General features: G+C 39.9%; 1 protein-coding gene across 2 annotated transcripts in view; it reads right to left on the bottom strand.

Moving 5' to 3' along the window:
* Positions 1–3,871: 3,871 nt before the first annotated feature.
* Positions 3,872–26,575, bottom strand: part of LOC120714798 (protocadherin-15-like) — a 224,120-nt gene continuing 201,416 nt past the window's right edge. The window contains exons 30-39 of one of the 2 annotated variants that reach the window (XM_040001273.1): positions 26,058–26,234; positions 23,641–23,859; positions 22,453–22,461; positions 21,464–21,583; positions 13,357–13,378; positions 12,666–12,704; positions 12,442–12,515; positions 10,469–10,583; positions 8,418–10,282; positions 7,752–7,858 (exon numbers count right to left, since the gene is read on the bottom strand). In XM_040001273.1, coding sequence (XP_039857207.1) covers positions 8,441–10,282; positions 10,469–10,583; positions 12,442–12,515; positions 12,666–12,704; positions 13,357–13,378; positions 21,464–21,583; positions 22,453–22,461; positions 23,641–23,859; positions 26,058–26,234 — 2,617 coding nt within the window. In that variant the 3' untranslated portion in view covers positions 7,752–7,858; positions 8,418–8,440. Of the gene's footprint in view, positions 7,859–8,417; positions 10,283–10,468; positions 10,584–12,441; positions 12,516–12,665; positions 12,705–13,356; positions 13,379–21,463; positions 21,584–22,452; positions 22,462–23,640; positions 23,860–26,057; positions 26,235–26,575 lie in introns of both variants that reach the window. The other variant, XM_040001274.1, reaches the window with a different exon arrangement.

Genomic DNA, 26,575 nt, shown 5'->3' with positions numbered 1-26,575 from the left:
AACTTTGCAAAGCACCAATTTCTTTAGTTGAATGTTTGAAAAATGCCAACGATAACACAGTGTGACAGAAGTTTGCTAGTTTGGTACCAAGGTTATGTGCCAAGGCTTTATACAGAGCTATTGTGTCCTTAAAAAATTGAGGAAACTGGGCAGGAGAAGGACAAAAGAAGAAGCGACAGACCTAGAAAACTATCTACAGCAGATGAAGAGTATCTGAAAGTAATTTCCTTAAAAAATAGAAAAAAAATCCAGCAAGACCCAACACAGGATCTGAGAGAGGCATCTGGACCGTCAGATGATGAATCTACTGTTAACTAAAGCCTCATCAAAAATGATCTTAGGGGAGGGATGGCTGTCAAAAAGCCATTCATAAAGAAGGAAAACAGAGAGAAAATGCTGAGGTATGCCAAATTACTGGAACTGGACTGAAAATCAGTAGCAAGAGTGTGGTGTGATGTGAGTGATGAGTCTAGATTTGAAAAAATCTGGTTCAAATCATTCACGCACACTACACTTAAGGACGAGGTCAGAAGAGAGGCATGACAGTGAGTGTTTACAGCCATCTATAAAACACAGTGGAAGCTCTGTCATGTTTTGGTGCTGAATTTCAGCCACTGGTGTTGGGATCTGGTCAAAATTGACGGAATTATGTTTTCCAGATGTAACACCATCTGGACAGCATTTGATTGGAAATGGCTTTAATTTTCCAGCATGGCAGCGATGCCAAAAACACACACATACTTACCTTCACAGAGCCCAGACCCCAGTGGTAAGCAGTTTATGATCATCTTAAAACCAAGGGCAACTGACATTGAACAAAAGAGCTTTGAAGGTCCTTCAAGAAGCCTGAAGAATTATTACTGACTAAATTACTAAAATCTTACCTAAGAGAGTTCAGGCTGTGTTGAAAAATAAAGGTGGTAATACTGAATATTAACTTTTAAGCTTATAAACTTATGAATTTAGATTTTGCCATATATATCGTATTTTTATGTATGTTTCCACATTAATTGCTAATTTCCATTTTTTCCAGCAAAATATAAAGAAATGAGCGTTGGTTCAAGACTTTTGCACAATACCATATATAAAAAGTGAAGACTGGAAAAAAGTCTAAAATATTATTTTGTGTGATATTTTCATTCCTTATCCTCTTAAACCCTTAGATAACACTTTAAAATGACTTTTTAAGCTCCTTTGGAGAGAGCCTGGGATAATTCTTATATAACCAATGATGGTTGTTGGGCTATCTATATTTTAAATGTAATCAATTCAGTCATTATTGTACTATATAAAAATAATTTAGGGCACTATGAATAGCCAAGCATTTGCAAATTATAACTGATGGCAGCACTGGGTGAGCTAGAATCTCCAGGAACACCACGCCATCAAACTTGTTTACCCGAGTAAAAAACGAATTCAAGCTATAAACCAAAACAAACAAAAACAGCAGCAATAACAAAAAAGAGAGCTTCCTCTCACAGTTTTGGTGTTTATCAAAGAAATGACCCTTACACCAGATGGTGTATGCTTGGTATAAACACCATTGCACAGCACCATCTAATGTGACTTCACTGAACCAACATTCAACCAGCCCCAATCTGCCCTGCAGCTTGCAACAGGGACAGATGGGAATAGTTTAGTGCTGCAGGGCAGACATGATCTAGTTTAATGAGTAAAAAAGCCAGAGTTCACAGAATAACAAAAATAATGACAACGGATTCTTGGCATAAGATGTAATTGCACCAGTACCTGTGATATGTGGTCACCGCCTCTGCATTTTGTTTCGGGATTACAGAATATGTGGTAACGTAACCCTTTTGTTGTAACATTAGTCATGAAATAAATCATTATATTTTGGCGTCAGGATCTGGAGGAAATGCAGAGTCCCACCCTCCAGGTCTGAGCATGCAATAAGCAATGGTGACGGATAGGTATTATGAGGAGTTTCCTCCTGCCTCCGTTAGGGATTTGCAATAATCTCCTTTAGAATGAGTCACTGGTAGATTACCATATTGCCTGCTGTAGGCCAGGATATCCTATATAGGCTATGCTAATAGGTGAAACAGGAGGTTCACTGGTGGACTTGGAATAGCTACAGTGCTAACCTGTGCCTGGGAAGCACTTTCCTCTGCACTATTAATGTATTAGATACTCCTGCTGTGCACACAGAAAGTCATACCTGCATGCTTATGAAATGGCTGCTGTTAAAAAAAAGGAAAGAAAATCTCTTTATGCATTTATGACAAGCAGTATTTACTGTGACGATCAGGATGATCTTTTTCACACACACTCGGGAGCAAAGATCAGCAAATATACCCATAGAGATTTATATAGCAATTTGAATACCATGTCTTCTCTGTGCACAGACCATGAATTCTTTATGGGGACCATTGTTTCATATTGTACAATTATCAGTGCGTGTTTCACTATATAGATAGCGTTAGCTAAGTTTGGAAGCTTTTTTGATCATCGGTGTTTTTGAAATTGAAGCCTCGTTATAACTGGTGTGCTGATTCTATTTTTCCAGAGCAGATTGTCTGTGCAGCAAATAAAATGATCCACAACCCCGAGAGCGTCTTAGTTCCTCATGTGGATTAGGTTATTATACATTAGTCATAATAATATATGTTATAGCCATTGTCATGATTGTGTAAGGGTTTGTTTTTAATTACGTTTATATATCTCAATCATTTGTAAACAAGATTGGCTAGTGAAACATGCACTAAAAATCTAAATCCAATTTATGAATTATAAATATAGAGTTTCTACTCCTATTTTTCCATTTACTGTGGATATTTGATTACAGGGTAATTTCAAATAGAATCTTTTCTGTGAAGTTTCCTCCGCTTCTTTCAGTAAGACTGAATGCTAAAAAAATCTGCAGCTATGTGGTACTACCTACTCTGCAGTGACACTACATTCTCAGCAAGCTAATGCATTTACTACACTTGCTTAAGAGGTGTCAGGAGTGTCTGAAGCTCTTTGCACTGATTAAACTAAAGGCCAGAAACAAGGCCTCAAAAGGGCAATTAGAATAAGCATGCTGCCACAAGCTAGCATACAGACAGAGCATGACCCTGTACATTTGTTTGGCGCATACATAGCACTTCTAGCGTTGCAGACTCCCTGGTGTATGAATAATTACCATGCATAAAACCTTTAAAGATTTATGAATCTCTGTGAAGCACAGCAGTATTTCTGTATCATGATTCACATCCGCAGGTCTATTACAGAATTACTGCTGCAGAAAATGACTTCACATAAACACAGACTTTGGCAGAACCTGTTTTGGAGGATATATAAATACATTTAAATGAACCCTGAGGTTAAGATTATACGATGCAGGTCTATAGAAATACTGCTTACAACTTCTGTGATCCTTTCTGTAACTGAATTTCTACATATCTGGTTTACTGAGAAGGCAGTAACATTTACAGAAATAAACATTTAGGAAATTGTAAATTATAGTAAAATTGTGCATTGTAGTACTGCAACCTTAAGTGTTCACGAAAGGTTACAAGAACATGAATTAAAACAAGACTGAAAGCCTACAGGCATGATGGTTTAAGTTAAACCTGCCGCAGGTACACTCACCAGATGGTTTATTAACACCTGTTGTGTCAGGAACCGATTGTCTGTCAAAAAGCGATTAAATATGGCCTGTATTTATATAGCGCTTTACTAGTCCCTAAGGACCCCAAAGCGCTTTACACATCCAGTCATCCACCCATTCACACACACATTCACACACTGGTGATGGTAAGCTACATTGTAGCCACAGCCACCCTGGGGCGCACTGACAGAGGCGAGGCTGCCAGACACTGGCGCCACCGGGTCCTCTGACCACCACCAGTAGGCAACGGGTGAAGTGTCTCGCCCAAGGACACAACGACTGAGACTGTCCAAGCCGGGGCTCGAACCGGCAACCTTCCAATTACAAGGCAAACTCCCAACTCTTGAACCACAATCGCCACAATAACATTAAGATTCACGATTTATTGGCCTGTAATATGTGAAACATATGCCAAATGTATCCATCATGGATGATATCAAGCCATCTACAGCAGCAAACAATATTCCTGTCACAAGGTAGAAGCTGTTTTATATATCCAATATTTATCCAGTTAAAGAGTATCAGTGACATTAAAAATGTCTTCTTTAAGAGGGATTTTGTCAAGAGGGTAGGAGAAATTGGAATAAATATAACATAACAGTTCTATAGAGGTTTTTAAAGTCTGGTTGGTTATAGTGTTGGTACTGTATTACAGAGTCATAAAGATACTAGCAAAACATGTAATTTATTTGTAATTTTATATATAACCCCTTTGTAAATCCTGCTGACTACAGTCTATTTACCAATATCAACAAAGACATTACACATAAAAAAACACTAGATGCACATCTATGATGCGACTCTCCCGGCAACTCAAAGTTTGGGATGATCTCAAAGAGCGTTGCTATATGGTACGTCCTGATCTTTTGATACAAGGAAAGGTGGATCAATGATCAGGCAACATTTTTCCAATATTCTGTTGTCTAGTGAGCTGGTGTGAATTATAGCCTCAGTTTCCTGTTCATGGCTGACAGGAGTGGCACCCAGTGTAGTCCTCCGTTGTTGCAGCCCATCTGCTTCAAGGTTTAATGTATTTTGCATTTGTCTTTTGAGCTGCTCAAGAGAAACTAGCTTGCTACTTATTGAATATTTTCTCATTTTCAGACAATTCTTTTAAACGGTCCCTAGATACGGTTGTGCAAGAAATCAGCAGCAGTTATGGCGGCATGATTACCAGAGTCACAAAGACTCATCCTCTTTTTGCCGTTAATTTACAAAACCTTCCAATTGATTAATCTATCAGCTCACTGATGAGAAACTTCAGTAATAATCATGGTGGCAAACTAGCATGAATCATTGCTTTCCCCCCCCCCCTTTTTTTTTTTTGCAAATGCTACAAATGTCTGCCATTTTTTCAAACCTTTACACATTTTTGTACTTTAAATAATAAATATAAATGGCAAGTAAATCCCATTTGAGACTGAATTGCGGGTATGCTCAAGCTTAACCTTCTTTTAAAGAGAATTGTCTATTCTTAATGCTGTAATTTAATCTACTAAGTGAAATGATCAGGGTGAGGAGTGAAGCAAAAAAAGGTTTTGGACATAATCCTGTGACAAACGGAAACGCTTAGTAGAAATGCTTCCATTATTCATTGGGCCAGCTTTAATCCAATTCATTAGGAGAATTTCACAAAAGGTGATCGGTGAAGTCCTCTTATGTCCTTTTTTTTTTCCTTTTCTTGTTAAGATGAAATGCATCTGTGCCCCCCTCATATCCAAAGAAAATTAATTTGCATTCTTGTTAGGAATGCTCCTGTTTCATATTAGTACGGTATACACATAGAATAAAATTTTATACAAGAATTGGCAAAAAACAGTGCATAATATTGTACCCAAGAGCAGCACTGTGCACTGAGCTGACAGGAGTGCTGTTCTCCTGTCAGCTGTGAAGGTTCCTGTGAATGTGCATGCAGAGTGGACTAGCAAAGAAACCAGGTGGCTGTTGAGACACAGTAAACACAACATACACGTGAAAATTAAACAACCTCATCTTTATGCTTTTGGGTTGGTCTTGCTTCTATGTATGCATTTTTTTTCTCTTTTTCCAGTGCAGAGATCATTTTGGATCCTTAAATACACCGGGCTTGTTGTTGTAGGAACAAGGTTTCCTCCTGACCTATTTATGGAGCATCTTTTCAAGCCGTTTCACTCGCATTCAGCTGCTGCTCTTTCTGAACATGAGCCGATGTAAAGAATTTGACTGACATTCTCGTGGTGTGAATGAGTGCAAAACACTTATTGTTAATGCTATTCTGGATGTGGTAGATGTGCAACGCTATGATAAACCAAGAATCAAACCAAGGATGTTATTAAGATTTCCATTTACAATTTTCATTTTGCCTTTTTTTGTTCTCTAAGCAGGTTGTGCTGATAGTTGAGAAAGTAGGCTCAGTGCTGTCAGTTTCTTGCAGTTCCAGTCATACTTCCCACAGCTTTTCAGAAATACAGTAGCTATCCACAACCCCATGTTTGGTGACCTGTCATTGCTCTCCTTTAAAGTGAAAGCCCACTCGACAGAGAAAGCATCATTCTGAAAGCCCTCTTTCTGCAGATGCTATATTGTTTTGAGATTACTGCAGAGTTCTGCTACTTTCTTCCTCATTATACAATTGAAGGCTGTCTTTATAACCTCAAACAGTATCATAAAGGCATGCAATGATGTAGTTTCATGTTTGAATAAGACTCAGCTGCTATTAACATAATCCTTGTTGCTAAAAAACCTTCATGTTGAGCATAGGGCAAAGTGGCAGAAACGATAAATGCCAGAAATTATGCTTCACAAAACAATAAAATAGGCAGAGCTTTATTGTTGAATGTGATACATGTTTTTGGTTTTCCTTCCACTGTCATGACATGATCAGACTGAACCTGCATCATGTAAAGGGACTGAAAATATCACATTCTGTAGGTACAAATGTCCATATAAAAACACTATGATCACACCGTCATATTCCACTGTTGAAATACAGCAATGACAGCCATGTGGCTATTATGTCTTTAATGTCGTATGTTAGACTCTTCATATCTGTTAGATAGAAAATAGACAAAAATAATTTCATATATTTTTCATAAATTCTCAAAAACATCACCGAGTGATCACAACATAAAATAATCAGTAACAATTTGAATTATTCGCAAGTACAACCCCATTAGCAAAATAACTTTCTTTTCCCACATCACAGACTACATTACCACCATTTCTTCATATTTCTTTAAAGTACCTTTAACAGCATAGTGTAATGGACAATCTCTGAATTGTTTCAGAAAAAAAAGATAAACCGATGCAAAAAAAAAGGATTCACTCCATAAAATAAGTCCATCTTCTGTGCTGAATAAAATTAAAAGTACACTCAAGCACTCAATCACATATAATTTCATATTTCTTTGAGGCACTCATTGCCTTTCAGCTCAATGTTCCCACCTGTAACGGCCCTGTTGGTGATAAAAGCTTGTTACAATAAGCTTTAACATATTAGGACTAAATAAAATGTGACTATAAGGGCAATCACCCATCTGTGATTGGAGCTTATCCAGCTTAGGCACACATTTTTATGACCAAGAAAAAAAAACACTTGATAGAGAATGGAAAACAACCAAAAAAGGGGGATCAATTTTTCAGCATGGCCAGTCAGAGTTTTGTCATTGGTATGTGCAGGTTGTTCCAAGGTCCCATCCACAATTCCTCCTCATCTGATAATGTGTGGTCACTGTGGGACTCCAGTGTCTCCCTACTGTTCTTGTGGTTGTCAACTGAAGTCTCTTGCTGCTCAGTGACACACGGGCCACTGCTGTTTCTGTCAATTGTGGCTTTAGCAATATTGGTTTTGGACCCAAAACTTTTAAGCTCTTTAATGGTGGAACCCAGGGAACTACAAGAGGACCGAGTGTTGAGGTTGATGTCCATGTTGGAGGGAACACTCGTACCTCTTTCATTTTCTGCTTCGTTTCCCATGTCCTCAGCACTAATAACCGGAGGCGGTTCTTCATGTGTTATGCCCAGCTTTTCTAGTTTTTTAAAATGCTTACCCAGCCGACATGGAGAACCCATCTTTAGGTTGTTTAGATGAGGCGGTCGCCTAGTTCGCACAATAGTGCCATTCTGTGCGAGGTAGATATTCCCGTTTATGTTGCTGTGGCTGTTTGGGAGTCTGTTCCGTTGCGTCTCTGTGCTGCTGTCCTCTGCAGTGGAGCTGGTCTCGTTTTCCCGATCTACAATCAACTTAATCCGCTTCTTTCTCCCAGGCTGAGGAGAAAGTGGAGGGTTATTGTTATTATATTTACTTTTTTTAAGAGGGTGCAGTAAGTGAAAAATAATTTTTAAAAAACCCACACACAGAAACAAGTACTGTATAATTAAAAAAAAATGGGAAAAAAAAGCTGTTTTGAAAAGAATTTGCAGTAACTGTTTAAATCAGAACCTGGCTAAAAACCTGTTTTATCATTTTTTAAAGTTTCTGCTCTGTGCTAGACTTGCATTTTAGTGAGAAGTCTCGTGTTTCCATAGAAAACGACAACCACACAGTAATAATCTGAACATCACAAGAAACACAACCTCCCAAAAAACACACTGAGCAATAAGTTAGTGTTTTGACATGCAAATTTCCACTCTAGAAACACGGCATGAAAACATCAAAGAGAACAGAAAGCCAAAGATGTGAGAAAGAGAGATTCCAATATTGCAGCAGGAAAATCAGGTCCTTTCTTGCTAAGGGGGAATGAGGAAAAAGTGAATGTGAACTCTCTAGAGGCAAGCAATATTTCTTCACTCCCATGCAAGGGTAATTGATTTTATTCACTCTTACTTCACAGTGGACAATATATCTCTCTAGAAGGCAGTTGACTTTCCCTCAGAATCTGAATCAGCATCGGATGTTTCTTCAGTTTCTTCTGAGCTCTTTGATGCACTGCGGGTCCCTGATCCAGAGTCCCTGACTGAGGATCTGTCAGAGGAGATGGCATCCTCGTCCACCTCTGTGATAGGAGACAGTCCTCCATATGTCTCTTCCGAGGTGTCACCAATGCTTCTGATCTCAGAGCGGGCAGGAGGACCAGTGTAGGACGTAGAAGGCCCAGGGTCTCCGGATGCCACACTGGATCTCCTAGATGATCCTGCATCACTGAGTTCGCTGGTGGACTCTTTGCTCTCGTCATCAGCCTCAGAGTCTTCCTCATCCTCCTCTTCACTTTCCTCTGTGATTGTGTCCTCAGATCCACGGCTCACAATAGACTTTCGGGAACTTCGGCTGCCACTAGTTGACTTGGAACCAGCTGAGCTCATGCTGCCCAAAGAACTCACGTCTGAACCAGACGTTTTTCTCTGGCTGGACCGAGATAATGAGCCTTCACTTCCTGAACCTGATTCTGGCTCACTGGCTGTCCCTGTCCCCGACTCGGCTTCACTGAGGTCCCCGCTGGACTTCTCTGAGGTTACTGCTGATGATCTAACACTTGAGCCAGATAAAGATGCAGCAGTACCACCGCTACCACTGCCACTCTCACTTGTACTTTCACTTCTGCTACCACTGACACTGGAACTCCCACTGACACTCTTTCCAGAAGCACCACTCCCCTTGCTGGCTTCAGTCGCAGAGGATCTCGTGGAAGAACGAACAGAAGAGCCACTTTCTCTAGTGCTGCCTGAAGCTTCCTCAGACTCGTCTTCAGAGTCTTTCTCTGTTTCTGAATCCTTTTCTGTGCTTGTTCCCCCCTCTGTTGCTGAGCCTGTTCGTGATTCTGTTTCTTCCTCAGACTGTGACTCTTTCTCGGTTTCTGACTCTTTCTCGGTTTCTGACTCTTTCTCGGTTTCTGACTCTTTTTCTGTAGCTGATGACTTCTCTGAGTCTGACTCCTTCTCTGACTCAGATTCTTTCTCACTGGCAGATTCCTTATCCGTCTCTTCTCCTTCAGACTTGGACTTGCTTTCCTCATCGGAATCTCCTGGCTCTTCATCAGGCTCTTCCTCTGAGTCCACGGTGCTTTCATTGGCATCATCCCGGTCTAAATCAACTCTGAGATAATCTCTGTCAACACTGCTTTTCTCTGAGGTTTCATCGTCAGAGCCCTTCTCTTTACTGCTTCCACTAGCACCTGCTTCTGGCTCACTTTCTGTCACACTAATGGACACTTTAGACTTTCTTTCATCCTCACTAGCTGCTTGTGAGGCTTCCTCATCTAGTTCACTGCCAGTGGCTGAGCCACGACTCACACTACTCTGTGACTTTCTTCGGACCTGCAACTTTGTGCCCAAGTTGATTTTCCTCAAGACTTTCCCAAGCTTGCTACGGGCATCAGACTTGCTGTCTATTGGTCCCATAACTGCTGGTCCATCAGCTAGACTTTCCTGGCTGTCAATACGGCGAGCAGACATCAGTTTGGCATAATCCTTGTCCGTCTTCCCAGCGCCAAACATCTTGAACATCCTGGCTTTTTTCCATGGAGATGTGCCAGAAGCACTGGCATCAGATGGCTGCTCTCCTCCCTTGCTGGCAGCCAGAAGTTTGCTGAGTTTCATGACAGACTTCAGTTTCTTGGCAGCCTTAGAAGGCTCACCCTCCTCTGCTGGCTCAGCTTGTTCAATTTCATCCTCTGGTGGCAAATCCCTAAACGCAACTCTCTTCTGCGGACCTCTACCTCGCATGCCACCACGGCCCCTGCCTCTGCCCCGGCCCTAAGATAATCACATTTCATTTAGCAACCATGAATTTGTGAATATAAAGCCATCGTGCTGCATAGGTTTCACACACATTACTGTTCAGTAATACCTTGAACACACAACTTATTAAAACAAATATTTGAGATAATACTCAAGATAATCAGTGAAAGTCTGAAATTCACATTCAAGCAAGGGTAATACCTCAGGGCCATGTGGACTGTAGTAATACCCATCATCCTCCACAATAACCTCTCCATATTCATCATACATGGGTGATATCAGCCTCCGCCGACTGCCGTACTGAGGAAAGTCGTACCTATAGTTGTTCACAGAAAAGGGATTCGAATTAGTTTAGGCTGATGATTAGTTGAAAACACCAAAGTTGACACACTGCAATATTAAAAAAATAAATCTCAACCAGATTTATTACTTTAATATCAAAGACCCACTGTATCATGTAAGGGACCTGTTATTATTAGTGATAGTAAATATTCTGCATTGAAAAGGAAGATTATCAATCTCCTATGGGAACAGGAATTATAGCAATATCAATATACTCACAAAGAATCAAGCAAGCTAGAAGGTTATTTACCCCATATCAGTGTTTTAAAACCTGCATTGTATTTACAGTACAGTGTGATTTGCTCAGTAGCTAATAAAGGGGCTTAGTTTTGCTGTCTGGAATTCTTTCCATTATTATTTTTCAAGTCCTTTCTCTAAATTGCCCTCAATTATATCAGGCTGATCCCATTAATTACTGCTTTTGGTTGTTGTTAATATAACTGAGAACGTCTTTGGTCAGACAGACAGTAATTGCTGTGGTGATTTACTGCACTTTTTGAAATTACTTTTCAATTTAGTGAGAAAGCAAACAAGAGGGGGAAAGCATGCAGGCTAAAAGGCTAAAAGAGTGTTCCTCCAAAAGAAAAGACAAAACAAATATTTCAGTATATTTGCCTGTGTTTGTCAAAATCCTCTATTGAATTACAAGAATGCAACCACATGTAGAAATGGAAACTGTAACAAGCAATAACTAAAAGCCCATTAAAAGCACGTGAATTTAATTAGCTTGTTTAAAGACCACACACTATGTATGCAGAATGCTAACAAAGAAACGCAAGAGAGAAGAAAAAAAGTGTTAACGGTCAAATTACATAACATCGTATGGTAGCCGCAAACTTTTAAATATATAAATCAAATTTTGCTTTACTATATAATATGAAGCTGTACGCGTTAATGCGGTGGTGTAATGCCTCACCTAGGATGTGAGTTAATATTTACTTTAAAATACTAAATTAGAGAGGTGGCTACACTTCATGTCTGCTGTAAGGCCCGCGCAGTCTGGTGACTGCAGCATTAAAAGCTTAACTGCTAGTAAAGTTTGCCCCTCATCTCAAATAGGAGCAGATCAAAGTCTTCACATAGTGATGGTACACTCACTGGCAGTGGCAGCTTTTACAAAAAAAAAAGTGACATGTCATTAAAATATAAGTTCAGCTTGTTAGAAATGAAGGTGTGATTCAGACAATAATTAAGCTGGCTGGTGAGAAACTACAGAGGCAATTAGAACACTTGATTTCACTACGCACAGTTTTTTCCCCCTAGTTTGTTAGATTTTCGTTCAGCGATTTAAGGCTGGAAGATATAAAAGCTTCTTCCCGTTTTGATAAAAGTTGCAGCATAATTCCCCACAGCAGCGCAAGTCACCTGCAACAGAGCAGGAGCGTTTAATGAATAACAATTTCTCAGCAGCTGTTACAGCTTTGAGTTCCATGTTTTTCCTTTTTAGACCATATGGGCAAAGTAACCGGGCAGCCAAAACAGCCTTTATCCATTAAGCTATGGGAAGAACATTCAGACTCTCAGGTGCCTGACTGAAGGGAGCATAACTGATCTCATTTTGGCAGGAGTAAAGAGGGCAAATGCTTGGATGGTATGTAATACTGAAGGGGCAGCTTAAGTTATGTGCATCATTTTATTCTGAGCTTCTTTGAAAATCTCATAATTCTCCAAGGATCTCGGCTCTCAAAGAGAGCTAGAAGGCAAGGTCAGGATGAAGAGGTCCTAATGATGTAACTTAAGAATTTTTTATTTTTTTAAATGAACCAAGGGAGAGTTCATGGATTAGAGTACAACTGATTAGAGATAAAACAGTCAGTCGGCTGCATGCTCACCCCTGGTCATAATTATAGTAGTCCTGCGTGTAGTAGTCCTGGCCTGGGTCGATACCTGACTCCATGGAGAGTTCCTGCATTTCAGAGGGGCAGAGAGAGAAGTTACTCAGCACTCCTCACAATAAGACATCAGAAGATGAGCAGCAGCAGCACAAAGGGTGGGGGGCATGCACAGCAGAATGACCACGATTACTTTAAATTTAGAAAAGCAGGTGTGTTTCTACCTCAGGTCTCAGAAGAGATGGCCTCAGCAGTTGCTGTTGCTGCCAGAAGTTAGTAGAGAAGAAGGATAAGGTAAAGGAAGGGACAGGCAGCAGAGAAACAAACATGCGACAGACCTCAATCTACTTCAGATTTAAAGCCAGACAAAGCTGGACTCACTGAAACATCTACAGAGAAGGAAGGTGAAAAGATTGATAAATTATTGATGGAAACAAAGCAAGGAAGGAGAGTGAAGATCCCAGCCAAGCAATGGAGATGAAAGAAACTGTGCCCAATAAAAAGGAAGGAAGAAAGAAAACATCCTGTGCTTATCTGACACTGACAGTTCAGATGATTTAAAAGATTATTTGAAAGAAAAAAAGACTTTAATGTCAAACTGACAAAAAGAGTCACACTGTTTGGTTCCTGATTAGTTATTTTTCCACCAGAGGAGAAAAACTCATCCAACTGCTTATCTGCTATTTGACATTGGAACATTGGAGAATACAAAAGACTCTCAAAAATCAAACCTAAACTGTAATGTCAGTGTTAGAACTTCTATCACCGCGATCTCATCTTAATCTCATTCACTGTTTTCCATAAAGTGAATCGCAGATAAGAATAATGGGATATAAGCTTCCTCATGCTTCCTCTAGTGTCAAAATGTCTGAGCACAACAATAAGGTGTAAACACATCACGATGGGAATCCTTACCTGTCGGCCGTACCCTCGCCTCCTGCGTGTCACAGAAAGGAGAAAATAAGATAAATAATGAATATGGACTGACAACAACATTTCAAGTGCTTATAGATAAATTAAATGTTAAGTCTAGTGTGCCTACGTTCTGCTGACCAGAGAAGAAATAACAGCTTTACTTACTCTGCATTTTCAAGTGTTAAATTACAGCGTTGCAGATATTGTTCTGTTTTAAAAAAGGGTGCCTTAGGCTGCAATGTTATCACGCTGGTGTGGGCCGTTTTTTTTTCTCTCCCTCTGTTATCTCATCCAAACAGGAACAATAAAAAAATACAATAAATGCAAATATGGAAAGGGCTGGGAAAATTTGAAAGTCAGTGTTTATAAAGTCATATCTAATGAATCTACCAGCAGATATGAAAAGGACATTGTGATAAAGGGCAGAATTTCTGACTCAAAGAATTTTAATAAAAATCTCTTTGGTTATCACGTCATAATATGCCTACAGAAAGTAATGGATTTATTTTCTAATGAATTGGGGAAATCTTAGAAATGTCACTATATTAACCACATGAAAAACAACTCCGAACTCCTCCTGAGGGTAAAAGTGCGTCTGCATTGCCTTCAGTACGAGTGAATGAAACGGCAAGTAATGGAGCAGCTCGGCTGAAAGCTCCAGCTTCACGGGCGTACAACTGTAACCTGTCTGGGCCCATAAATGATGATGACTCTCACACACTCAGATATATGGCCAAGCAATGATGTGAGATTCCTCTGGAGAGTTGTAATCTGTTATTATGGGCAAGGACCAGGGGACAGGGCAGAGCCATATGCCACACCTCCCAGGCAGAGTGGACGATGGGACTGGGATCTGATGGATGACCTGTTGGCTTGGCTGCTGGCTACTGCTGTTTCATGCAACATGAAGAAAAATGGCCCAGTGGACAATAGCCATAGGAAGTTTGCACAAGAGAGGAGTTGGCAGAAGATGTGTGATGAAGAAATGTTATAGAAAAAGAGGTAAGAGCAGTGAACTCAAAATTACAGCAAGACTGGAATATTGAACAGCCTTGTATCATATCTATAACAGGAGGGTGATGTTGGCTCTGTTAATAAGTAGCTTTACTCTCTGGCGGTGCAGATATTTACATGGAGACTAAAAATAGGATCTTTATCACCCTGCTGGTACAACAACATTTAGTAAAGCAAAGATAAACATGAAAAGGTTGAAAAATATAAAGATGAGGAGCTTGTTTTACCACATTTTTTAAAATTAGATATGTAACTGGAGTGAGCACCCTTTTATCTTAGCAAACAAACAGAAAAACAAAAAGAAACGGGGAAATATAATTACATTACCACCATCTTTGTGCAGAGATAACAAAGCTATCTATCAAAGCTCACAAATTAGCAGGATGCTATATTACTAGCGATCCATTAACTGTCTAGCCAGGACAGGAAATGGCCAATTTTCATCATTCACAGGCAGAACTGGTTACTGGCTGGTCAGTCTCATATACGTCCGTTATAAGCCACTCTATTTCATGCGTCACAACATGCAGACAAATACAACTATTTGTGCTGTGAGTGTGCACAAACTTCTACAGAGTGAAGACACCAGGTTTCCCAAAGTAAACCATCGAAGGTTGACCATGGTCATCCTTCGATGGTTTACTTGGTTTTAGTGCACTAAAACATTTGTCACAACGAACCTAATCAGACACCTAAATAGCCTCACACAGCTGAGCATGGACATTTTAAAGAAGCTAACAAAGACAAAGTGGCTACAGCTAAAGCTATTCAGGGCTCACAGCCAGCAGCCTCGGTAAGAGCCTCGGTATTAGTGAAGGATCGAAGAAGTTATGAGGAAAATCATGGTGACAATAAGATAAAAGAGTCAATCTCCTCTTAGCTGGTAAATTTCTAAACATAATAGAAAGTCTACTAGGTGTATGAAATTTGTTTTGTTACATAAATCTGCTGTACCTGCTTTTGCCAGTAAGGTAACATATGTCAAATAAAGGTGGGTGTACAGCAACACATTTTCAGTTAAATATTAGTACGTCTAGTAGAAAAGCACTTTAATTTCAGTTTTTTTAAGGGGGAGAGAAGATCTTGCAACCTACTCATGCTTGAGGAAAATTGTGAAGTTGAATCATTTCTTCTTATTATTATTTTCTTATTGTGAAAATTATATTTTGCATTGAAAAAAGCTGATTTTTGTTTGCAAATGCTGCCAGTTATAGTTCTTAGAAAAAAATCAAAACGGCCAAAATCTAGTATTAATCTGAATCTGCCAAGGATATTGAGGTTGATGCATACTGTATCTATTTATCAAATGCTACCTTGTTTGTTTTAGCTGTAACCCTGATATTATAGCTAATTTATTGTGGCTTTTGGGTGTGTTTGTTTCCTTTGGACAGAGCTGTTTCTTTATAACAGGATTTAGTTAAATACCTATTATGTGGACCAGAATAGAAGGATTATTTTCTAATGTAACTCACAGAAAGACAGCTGCAAATCACCAAATGTTTAACTTTTCTTAACAAACAATAAATCTGGTATAAAGCTGCTTACTAATCAGCAATTTTTGTACACACCCGCTGTTTTCTATAGGATACTGTATAATGATTGGTTTGTATTTTCTCAGTTGCAGCTTAGATAATTCTACTAAAAACATAGCACGTTATGTGTATGTTACTCTTGACTTTGACTGGTTTTTTTTTTTGCATTCCCAATCAAAACTTTTTCTGAGAATAATTCTCTAGAAATAGACTGTTTAGCTTTCCTTTCTTTATTTTTTTTGATATTACTGCATTGAACTGTCAGCTGGAATACAAAACAATATTGATAAAACCAACTGTAAAAAAAGAATATAAAGAAGACAATCCATTAAGACGGCTCTTTGGGTTGAAAGAAACAGCGTGTGATCACCTAGCCTCTTTGCAAAAGAGATTACCCCATGCAGTGAACATGGAATACAGAATTAGAGGACCTTCGATCAGCCCATCAGGGGAACATGTGATGAATCAAACATTACATTGCTCTGGAATTGAGGTATGCTAAGACCATTTGCCTTAGGGCATGGAAGGTGAAACAAACACATGAAGGGTATATAGCAGAAAGACAGAGCGGAGAGAAAGTGAGAAACCTGAACACAAGAAGAAGAAAAAAAAAAGAAGAGAACGGGAGCAGAGGCTGCATTGCAATGAGTCTAAAGAAGGTAATAGAATCTCCAGAGGACCAAAAGGAAAGATTAACAAGAAGAGGCCAAGGATTGGAAAGTATCAGAACTAACTGCAGGGAGAGGGGTGTTTTAAGAGACAGAGAAATGCAGGCAGGCAGAAGGTCAGAGGAATAGAAAAGGAAAGGAGAGAGTAACAGTAGTTGACAGTCCCACAGGCAGCAGCCCTGGTTAACGATTGATTGCTTCTCTAATTAGCCTTTTCCAGAGTGCAGACGAACATCACAGTGACTACTTTATCATGCTGAGAGGATCTTTGCGGACATGTGAATAGACAGGTCCCCCAGCGGTTGGCTCTCTTAATTCAACATGAGCCTCCTGGGATCAGCCGATGTATATCTTTTTATAGCTTCAACCAACATAAGAGGCTTTCAAATAAACGTAGCTGGTACAGGCATTCACTTGTTTGAATAAAGACACTGTGTACAGCTTGTCATATTATATTATCCCGTATTTTTCGTTTGCTTCAGTATACATAATTTTAATTCTTTATGTACATATTTCACAGAATCCCACATCTCTTAAGGTTAGATTTCATTTTCAGTCACCATGTTATGTACTTAAATACACCTACAAGTAACAACTTTCTGAATATGGGATTACCCTCACTGAAAACTGAGAAGTTTATTCCATAGATTTACATACCTTTGGGAAATTGGTGAAAACAGATATTGAGAGAAAAAAAAAAAAGGTCTAATATTATGTTGTTCTTCTTGCCTGATTTGGATTCTGGATGAAGCAATTGCATACTAAATTTTCATGCTCTTATCTCAGAGAAGAAGTAAAAGAACAAATTCAAAATCCCCAATATGAAGCCAGTCAGTGGTTGAAGAAACAGACCCCAGGGCTGTGGGACTTGAAAAAATGCTATTTAGTATAATTTAATTAAAATAGTTTTGGCTATGAAATGTTAATGTTAAGATTAAGATGGTGCATATGTATAACATGCTGAACCGACTAATCCGTGAACTCAGGGGCATACTTAATGCTATCACAGTCCTCATACCAGTTCACATAATTAAAATGTGAGAAAAAAAAGCCAAACCCATACTAAATATGCAAGCCTCTTTTTTTATACTGCTAAGAAAGGATCTGAGTACATTCCTTGGCTGATGGCTCTAGAACTTGGAAAATAAATGACATGACTAAAGCATATACCAACTGTATACAACATAAAATGCAGAAACAACAGGAAAAAAAACAGGCATGGAAATGTAGAAATGAACATAATGAGAATATGGAGACAAAGGAAAAGTCAGAACACAGTGGACTGAGAAGTAACCTGCTCACTGAGCTCAGCAGTGTTTGGACTGTTTGAGTTCAGTTGGCTTGTCTGCTGAATGTCTGCTGCTACATTCGGTTTACTTGCAGCATTTCCAGCACAATTCATACTTGTTGAGTTGATTTGGACTTCAGAGCTGGAGTTGTTTGCTTTTGGCATGCTCTGCTCCTCACTGGTGTCACAGCTTTGCAGTTTGTTAGTACACTCTGATTCCTCAGTCACTTGTGGTTTCGTGCTAAACTTGGGCATCTTACAATTTTTGTCTACTTGGCTGTACAGGTTGGCAACAGACCTTTCTATGTCAGCTAGATTCTGGATGTTTTTCAGGATCCCTTTAAGCTCCTTCCTCCCACCGTCAGCTTGTGATGGTGAAAGCGGAGGAGGGTGTTTTCGTTCGGAAACAGGGCGAAGGGAAGACACGGGCGGCAAAGAGGTTGGGATAAACTGAACGACTGGGCGTGGCTGATTGCTAGTAGGTGATAGAGAGGGAGGCAGAGGTGGTGGGGGCGGAAGAGTGATGTGTTTATTGACAGGAGGAGGAGAAGAGGACTGAAAAGTACATTCAGGTTTATGAAGGGAGGAAAGTGGAGGTGGAGGTGGAGGAGGAGGAGGAGGGCTCGAGGGAGGAGGTGTGGGCGGGGAAGGTGGACGTGGCTGCTGCTGCAGTGGAGGAGAAGGCGGTGGATTTTCTGGTGGGTCAGGTATGATCTCCACAGTGATATGGCATGGCTCCTCTGTCAAATATTTGGAGATGCCAGAGCTAAACGTCTTGAGAATAGGCGTAGTTGATTTCTGGCTAGCCAGGGGGAGTGGCTCATCTCCCCGGGTAATGCTAAAGCTGGGGGGCACATCTCTGCCCACAGACATTGGACTGTAGGGGTAATCCATGATGGATAGCAGAGCCTCTGAGGTCAGCTCCAGCATGTCATCACTGTCTTTATCCCTGACAAGGATGGAAGAGAGGGAGCCTGCGGGTGCTCTATTTTGCTTGAGGGTTTGCTCCTGGAAGCCCCGATGCCCAAACTGGCTGGCCTGCTCACGGAATGACAACTTGGTCTCTGTGCTGCCACTCGCGTGAAGTATGTCTGAACTCGCTGGCCTTTGCTCGCCACTCATGCCTGCCTGGAGTATCTGCAGCTCCCATTTGGCTGGGTCTATAAGAGCCTGTCTCCTTGGTACCTCATAACCATGCTGTCCTCCATGAATGCGACCAGGCATTGACCAGACGAACCCTGACCCTGCTGTGTGGGGAGGAGAAAAGGAGAACCGCTTTTCAGATGGGCTCTCCCCACGTGCGTCAGGACTGCAGAGAGGAGTGTTATCATCATAGACAGGGTTGTGGGTGGTGAGTGGGTTGTGGTCAGAGAGGAAGGTCACGTTGCTCTCTGACTTGGGTAAGTTGACACGGAGTGCTCCGTTGCTGCGGGCTGCAATGGCACGACAGGCAAAGGTGCTAAGAATCCTCTGGTGGTCAGCCTCCTCAATGACAGAGTTTTTAGCCCTGCCCCGGCAAAAGATGGAGGTGAAGAAGAAAAAGACTTGAAACAGATAAAGACTGATAGGTTTGAGCTGAATAAAGCAAAGAAACAAAGGGTGAAGCAAAAGCAACTGTGTGAAAATATCTTGACAGACAGTCTCTCGTAGTACTGTGACTCAGAAATTTGTTTTGGGTTTTGGATGATTAAATATCTGCACAGTATAAAGTAACTAAAGCGCATCTGCGTTCTTAAGAAATCAAAATAACAATGATTTGAATAAACTTTGCAAACTTAAAGAAATTACAAATCAAATATTGAAATTGTGAAATTATTACACTGAAATATGAGCTCAGTAGCCATCATGAACCTATGCAGGATGCATTAGTGCCATCGGTCACAGCACAGAGAGATGTAGAGAGCAGTGAAACTAAGAGCAGCACAGTACAAAAGGACACAACAGTCTAATGGGACGCAAGAGAGGAGACATCTTATGAAATGCACTACCTCTAAACAAAGTAAGCCTTCTCTTTTTTCTCACAAGAATGAAGTACGTGCATGAAAACCCACTAGGTCTTTCCACCCTTCATCAAGATCAATTACCAAACAAACTATGCCACTTAAATTCCAGAATTTAAGTATATTAATTATGTGCATATGTTTAAAAAAAACAACAACAAAAACAACTAAGCAGGCAGGGCAACAAGGACATTTTTCTTGCAGAATTTACACACAATACTGTTCATATTTATTGACCTCTGTCATATTTTGGCATTACTTACTGCAGTCTGAATCCAGAGAGACAAGGGAATTGAAAACGAATGAGAAGATATAAACACAGACAGATGGTAAGAAGACTAAAGGAGAAATGTCAGAGGTGTTAATGGAAAATGAAAACACGGATGAAGCGTCGACACGAGGGTACGGCAGGTTTCTGCATTTTAAACTCAAATACCAGACTGATTAACTTCTGTCTACATTTGACACCATGCTGCGTGCATACAGTATAACTTTGAGAGCTTTTGTTTTTCCCAGATGGAAATGTATAATTTTAACAATACGATTGTTTTTAAGAGAAACTCTTCTTCTTCCTGGTGAAAACTGGGAAATAAGCCCCATGTACACAATTCTTAGCTACAATACAATAATGCCCATAAAAATTCTACTTATGCTACAGAATCAAATGTTTCTGCCTACATTTAAAAACTGCGGTGGGCATATTGTGGACACTCTTCGTAGCTTAATGTTAGGTTTACATTTTCTTTTTTTAAAATGCAAAAGTGACATTAGAAGCAGTATTCCTTGAACGAGCTGAAAATCAAAATTGCTAAGCCCATTACCTCAGCAGTTTAAATGTAGTCTCATTTAATCTGCAAACATTAACATTTCATCACACATTTAGGGCAGGATTTAATATTAAAGCTGAAATTCGATTGTGCTGATGGCAAAACACTTTGGACCAAAGTTAGGGAAGCACTTAATGTAGGCTACCGCAGGTTACATTTTTAAAGGTAACTCGTGACAATCCTTGAACTTGGACATTATTCTGTATTTGTTTCTATTTCTAGGAAACCATGTGCTTTTTTATTAACCTAAACACACTCTTACCTTAAGAGAGGTTCTTGCTAAAATGCATAGGCACTCAACTAGAAACACATAGATACGCTAAAATCTAGTCACCTGCTGTGCTGCACCATACGGTGCAGTTTGCAGACATCAAAAGTGGATCATAGTTACAGAGACAACAAGCAGAGAGATCCTTTGATGCAACTATTAATGTGTCTCAAGCAGTGTGGAGACTCCTGAGGTCAACATCCAGAGCAGCCAGTGGCCATTTCAGAAAAGAGGATTGATAGAGAGGTAATATTTTTTTCTGAGCTTGAATAAAACACTGTTATGGCCCTAGCAGGGCCTCCTCCTGAAGGTGCCTGTGTGGGCATGTCCCACCACCTCTTTTGCCTGAGGTGCCACCTTTCCCTGTTACACAGCTGACTCACATCAGTAAGGAACGTAACAAACACTCACAGGGAGAAACCTGCGAGGCCAGATGCAGCAGCATCTGATCATGGGGACTAGAAGAAATGCGTGGGATGGGAAAATACTTAGAGGACAAGCTTGACTCACATGCTGCTGTCGCCCAACTCTTCATAGAGGTTAGCAGTGGGAGCAGCTGCCGGAGCTGCTTTCCCTCCCGGTGGTAAAGCCATCTGAATCCTGGCAGTTTTGGCACACTCCGCTTGTCGCCTGCACAAAGTGTTAATGTGGTTAAGAATAAACCAGACACATGACTTATGCATCAAGTCTCTACTATGAATTACCCATGTGTTTTGAGAAGTCATTCTCACCCCAGAAAGAGGAACACGAAGAGATATTCTAGATGCAAAATTCAGTTTTAGCAACATCAAGCTTTTAAATTATATAAAAAAAAACCCTCCAAAACCATTTTGCAGCAATTAGCTGTGGTATTCTTTTTTATTTAATTTATTCACTAATATTAGTCAAACAATTTTATTAAAATGTATCAAAACAGCACTTGTCTCACACTGCATTTTAGGCTGATTTGTTTTGTCAACTGCAGAGTAATAATATAATAACCAGCTTCTTTTGGCTTGCAAGGAAACAGTCAATGCTGCTGCAGTTGTGCAAGTAAGATTTGAAAAGCATTTTCATGGTTTTCAGCTATGTGCTAGATGATTCAAGCTTATTTCTTTTGAAATACAGACTAAAAATTATGCAAATGCAGTATACTGTATGTGTAGCAAAAGACATGATGAATGTGCCAACTCAACTGTATCCAGCAGAGTGACAAGTGTAACTATAATTTTTCTTTTGAATCTAATCAAATTTTCCACATTAAGAGAAACTTTTCAGCCAAAAATGCACATTCAGCCTGTGACCTAGAAGATGAATCAGCCTTGCTCTGTGCCCTTAATGCTAGAGACACCTCAAAAGGTTGGCATTAGCTGGCAAGCATTCTGTTCATCACATTTTCACAATATTCAACTCGACTTTAAATAACTAATAATGAAGATGAAAGAAAGTAGTGTCACACCCACACAGACACACACATCGAGCAATGAGCAGCCACTTGTAAAACATGAGAAATTACTTACTCTTTGAACCTGATCACAGCGTTTTTGATGCAGAGCAAAGGAGATGAAACAAGAAGAGAGAGAGATGGGGGACAAAAAAAGACATGAAATTACACAACTATAATTACATAATTTGGCACGAGTGCAACCTCACAATTTCGATGCTTTGAGGTATTTATCTAAACGCAAAGTAAGTAACATTTTTATACTTCAAATTGCCGTTACGTATTCACAACTACATTCAGGTCCTCGACGTGAATGTGCAAATTGATGTCTTAAATAATATATTCATCATATATTCAAATTTAGACAACAATGAATTATGTTGACAAACACAACTGAGAAAATTAACTTTACCAGAGTAATGTCGCCACCAACAAAGCACCATCTGCTACGACAGTTTGTGTGTTAGGTCTACTGTCACCATCAATAGTTTTCTGCTGTGTGTCTGATCTGTGCATTTGAATAAGTACAACCGCTCTACCCATCTGCCATGAATAAATATTTCCCAAATATTACCGTTTACGGTACACTTGCAGCATACCAACATTTAGATAAGAACCTGGCTCTTGCCAAATGAGAGTTCAATTATCACACCAGTCTGAATGATGCTTCAAAGCAAAAAGCGTCATATTTTTTTGAGGATTGCACTGCACGCGTCTAAGGGAGAGAGGGCACCGTCTGTTGTGTGTGTCGGGCAGAGATGATTAAGTAGCATGAAGACGCACTGTGACGGTCACAATTGGCTGTAGATGTTTGTCACAAATGAGTGTTAATTAATCTGCTTTCACACAGCATGAGCAGGGAGATTAGCCCAGCAGAGTGCGCAGTCAGCATGTCTGATGAGAGCGAGAGATACCGAGGAAGAGAGTTGGAAGTGAGAGAGAGATCGAGAGACGCACACACAAAAAGCTAAAACTAACGCAAGAAGTGCTCTTATTTTATCTTAAATACACTTTTCAGTGATGCTGTTTGCGGTTTCGCTGGCTTTGCTCTTACAAGCCACAGGAAACACGATATTAACATTAAGCTACATTCCTACAATAACTATCTGATTCGTCTGTGCAGAGCAAACCTTTCAATAAAACCCAGAGTGACATGCAATATCTCCTAAGACGATGACCTGCTAAATTAAAATTTATTCGCTGACATCCAGTTAAAGATGATTAATCAATCACAGAGCCCAGTGACTATTATAGGAATACTGACTGTTTGTAGGTGACCATGACGATGAGAATGGCAGGGATGCAGCAAAGGATAATGATGATCGCCAGGGCCAGGAGGGCACCCTCTGTGTAGCCGACAGCCTGGGCAGCCTTTTTCAGACTGGCTACAATATCTGGGGAGCGAATCTCAAGAATGCGGCCACCTTCACCCAGGTATGGCTGAAACTCCTTATTGATTTCCAGCACGTTCCCATCAAGAAATCTGTATTCCACATACAAAAAAGACACTTACTTTGTAATCAATGTCAATGTCAAGAGAACATAATAAATGTTTTTTATTAAATATTATTAAAAATGTGTCAAAAGGCAATATATTAGAGTTCCTCAACATGAAGCATGATGATGAATCATCTAAATCTGCAGCTGTTTTACTTCTTAACAGGCTTTGTAACAAGTTTATACTCTTTTACACATTATGTTTTGCCACAGCAGTCTCCTGCTTACAGAGGACAGCTCTAATTACTCACTGTAGGTAGTTTACAGCTAAAGGAACCTATTTTCTAAAGAATGTGTAAATAGAGAGAGTAAATACTGAACACAAGACATGAATCATACTGATCATAATAATTAGCATTAAGTGCAAATGAAAGGCAATTATAATACTTACACCTTTCTACAAGTGTCAATTTACACTTGTTTTTCTGCATAAACCAATGGCAGTATATGCGTCAATATTTTCAAAAAAACATACATGCATACAAAGCAATTAATTTAGAGAGGATGCAATGTTACTATGCAAAACAAACCATTCCAAAAGGACAAGCGTACATACATATGTAACCACCATCACTTTGGTTTTTCTGTATGTGAGTAGACATGTAGGTTATTAATTGGAATCTGTGGCAATCTGTACTCTAGACTGTGACAAGTGGGAATAGGTGGAATACGACATAATGCACTGATCCACTTACAATGTTGTATTTCTCCCTCTCCTCCTGTGATCTGGCTATATGACATACAATTACCCCACAACATTGTCAGACATGCGCTGCATGCATAAAAAGCCCATCTCCCCTAATCTAAATTACTTTTTCTGACAGTATCTGCATCTAAGGAAGTAGATCTTATTAAAGCAAGGATGTAGCAGACCTCTTTTAAAATTAGCTTGTAAGTCTTAAAAGCTAGAAGTACAAAGATGTGAAATAATTTAGGTAAAAAAAAAAATAAAAAAAAATCAGATTTTATTGGATGTGCCACCTTACGTGAAATGATGTGGTGCTCCTCCTGACAGTGGAGGGCATAATGGTGTTTGTAGATTAATTTACTACCACGCTGCTTAAAGAAATGCAGAAATGCTTTGCAAAATATAAAATCATACTTTGCAAACAATGAATACCACTTTTTAAATTAAATATAGTGCCAAAACATCATGTTAAATGTTTAAAACTTACTTTTTTTAATGCATGATTATTTCGAATTTAATGCCATAGACAGCCTTTTAAAAGTCGGTGCAGGATAGTGTTTGTGACCAGAGGAAACCAATTAAGTTTTCCCATTCTAGCTTAATATATTTCTATTGCCCAATAGTCTGGGCGTCCATAGCCACATTTTCCCTTTCAGAATTTAGGGCAGTCTGGATTGCATGAAGGTACTATTTTCAATTATATATTGTGTTTAAATAACTTACAAATTATTGAACTCTGTTTTTGCAGAGGACGGTTCCAGGCTGCTAAGCATAAAGTACACGGATGCAATTTAATCAAGAGTGGAAGCCGGAACTCAGAATGGGCATGCTCTCATATGCTGGTCAAGTTTATTAAGATCTGTTGCTGATCAGTTCAACAGAAGGGATGGGAAACATCAAAACAGTGAGTGAAACACTTTCCTGAGGTGCCAGGAAAGAAGGCCAAGGCCTTCTTTCCTCTGATAGGATGACAAAGTATCTTGTACTTATTTCTACTGTGGTGCTGTGCGCCTCTTTGGTGTTTAAGCACACTCTCTGGCAGACCGTGGGCACTCTCTTCAGCTTTATGTCCGGAAATAAAAGGAATAAAAATGTATTGCTGGCATATCTCCCAGCCCTCAGAACAGTCTTTGAGGTACTGCAATGATGGGTGGATGGACTGATTGAAATATTCCCTGCTCCAGTCTCACTTTGTCCCTCCATGACCTCATTGCTTCTTTTCTCCCTTGTATCTTCCACTTTCCTATGACATATTTCAGTTGCAGTGCACCAGCAGCATAATCAAAGTCTTTTAAAGAAAATAGAGGCAGTGAAGTGGAGATGCTGTAGAGGAGGAAGCTAAAAGGAGTCTGAAAAAGACATATTTGCTGACTCACTGCTTGAACAGAGGGTAAAAAGAGGCAGCAGGGAAAACATGCAGCACAGCGGAGACATTAGGACATCAATTTAAACCAAATGGTGGACTGGACTTCTTGTAACACAATTCACCCACTCACTTGTAAAGCTCCTGACGTGAAATGGCCCTGTTCGTGAGTGGGTCAATGGCGTATACCATCAGGTCCGACTTAGAGTAGTCTTCTAACTCAAAGCCATCACCATGGCGACGTGGCCCGATAGCCTCTACAATCACCTTGGCACCTGGAATCTGGTCCTGGATGTGGCGCTCCAGAATACTGAGATACACACAGATGAAACTTTGTATCCTATACTTTACATTGTATAAATACTATATGTGCAAATACATACAAAAACATTTTATACACTTAAAGAAAAAAAACTGAGAAAGATGAACTATAGAAGGTAAAATCCAGGTTCAAACAATTTCTAATGCCCAAAAGCAATATGACAGCCACCAAGATTAAGTACTCCAATCTGGCAGTGATTATCCCATTGGGCAGCAGTTTGTCTCTCCACATTGGGCTCTTGGCAAAGTAAGGCTCTGATAATCCTTTTCAGGAAGGGAAAAATCCACACCTCAAATTACAGCCAATAAAGGAAAGCCTTGCCGTCTGCC

The sequence above is a fragment of the Simochromis diagramma genome, unplaced genomic scaffold (genome assembly GCF_900408965.1).
Source record: "Simochromis diagramma unplaced genomic scaffold, fSimDia1.1 OVJJ01000421.1, whole genome shotgun sequence".
NCBI lineage: Eukaryota > Metazoa > Chordata > Actinopteri > Cichliformes > Cichlidae > Simochromis > Simochromis diagramma.
The sequence above is the reverse complement of the archived record's forward strand: the minus strand, read 5'-3'. Positions and strand labels throughout refer to the sequence as shown.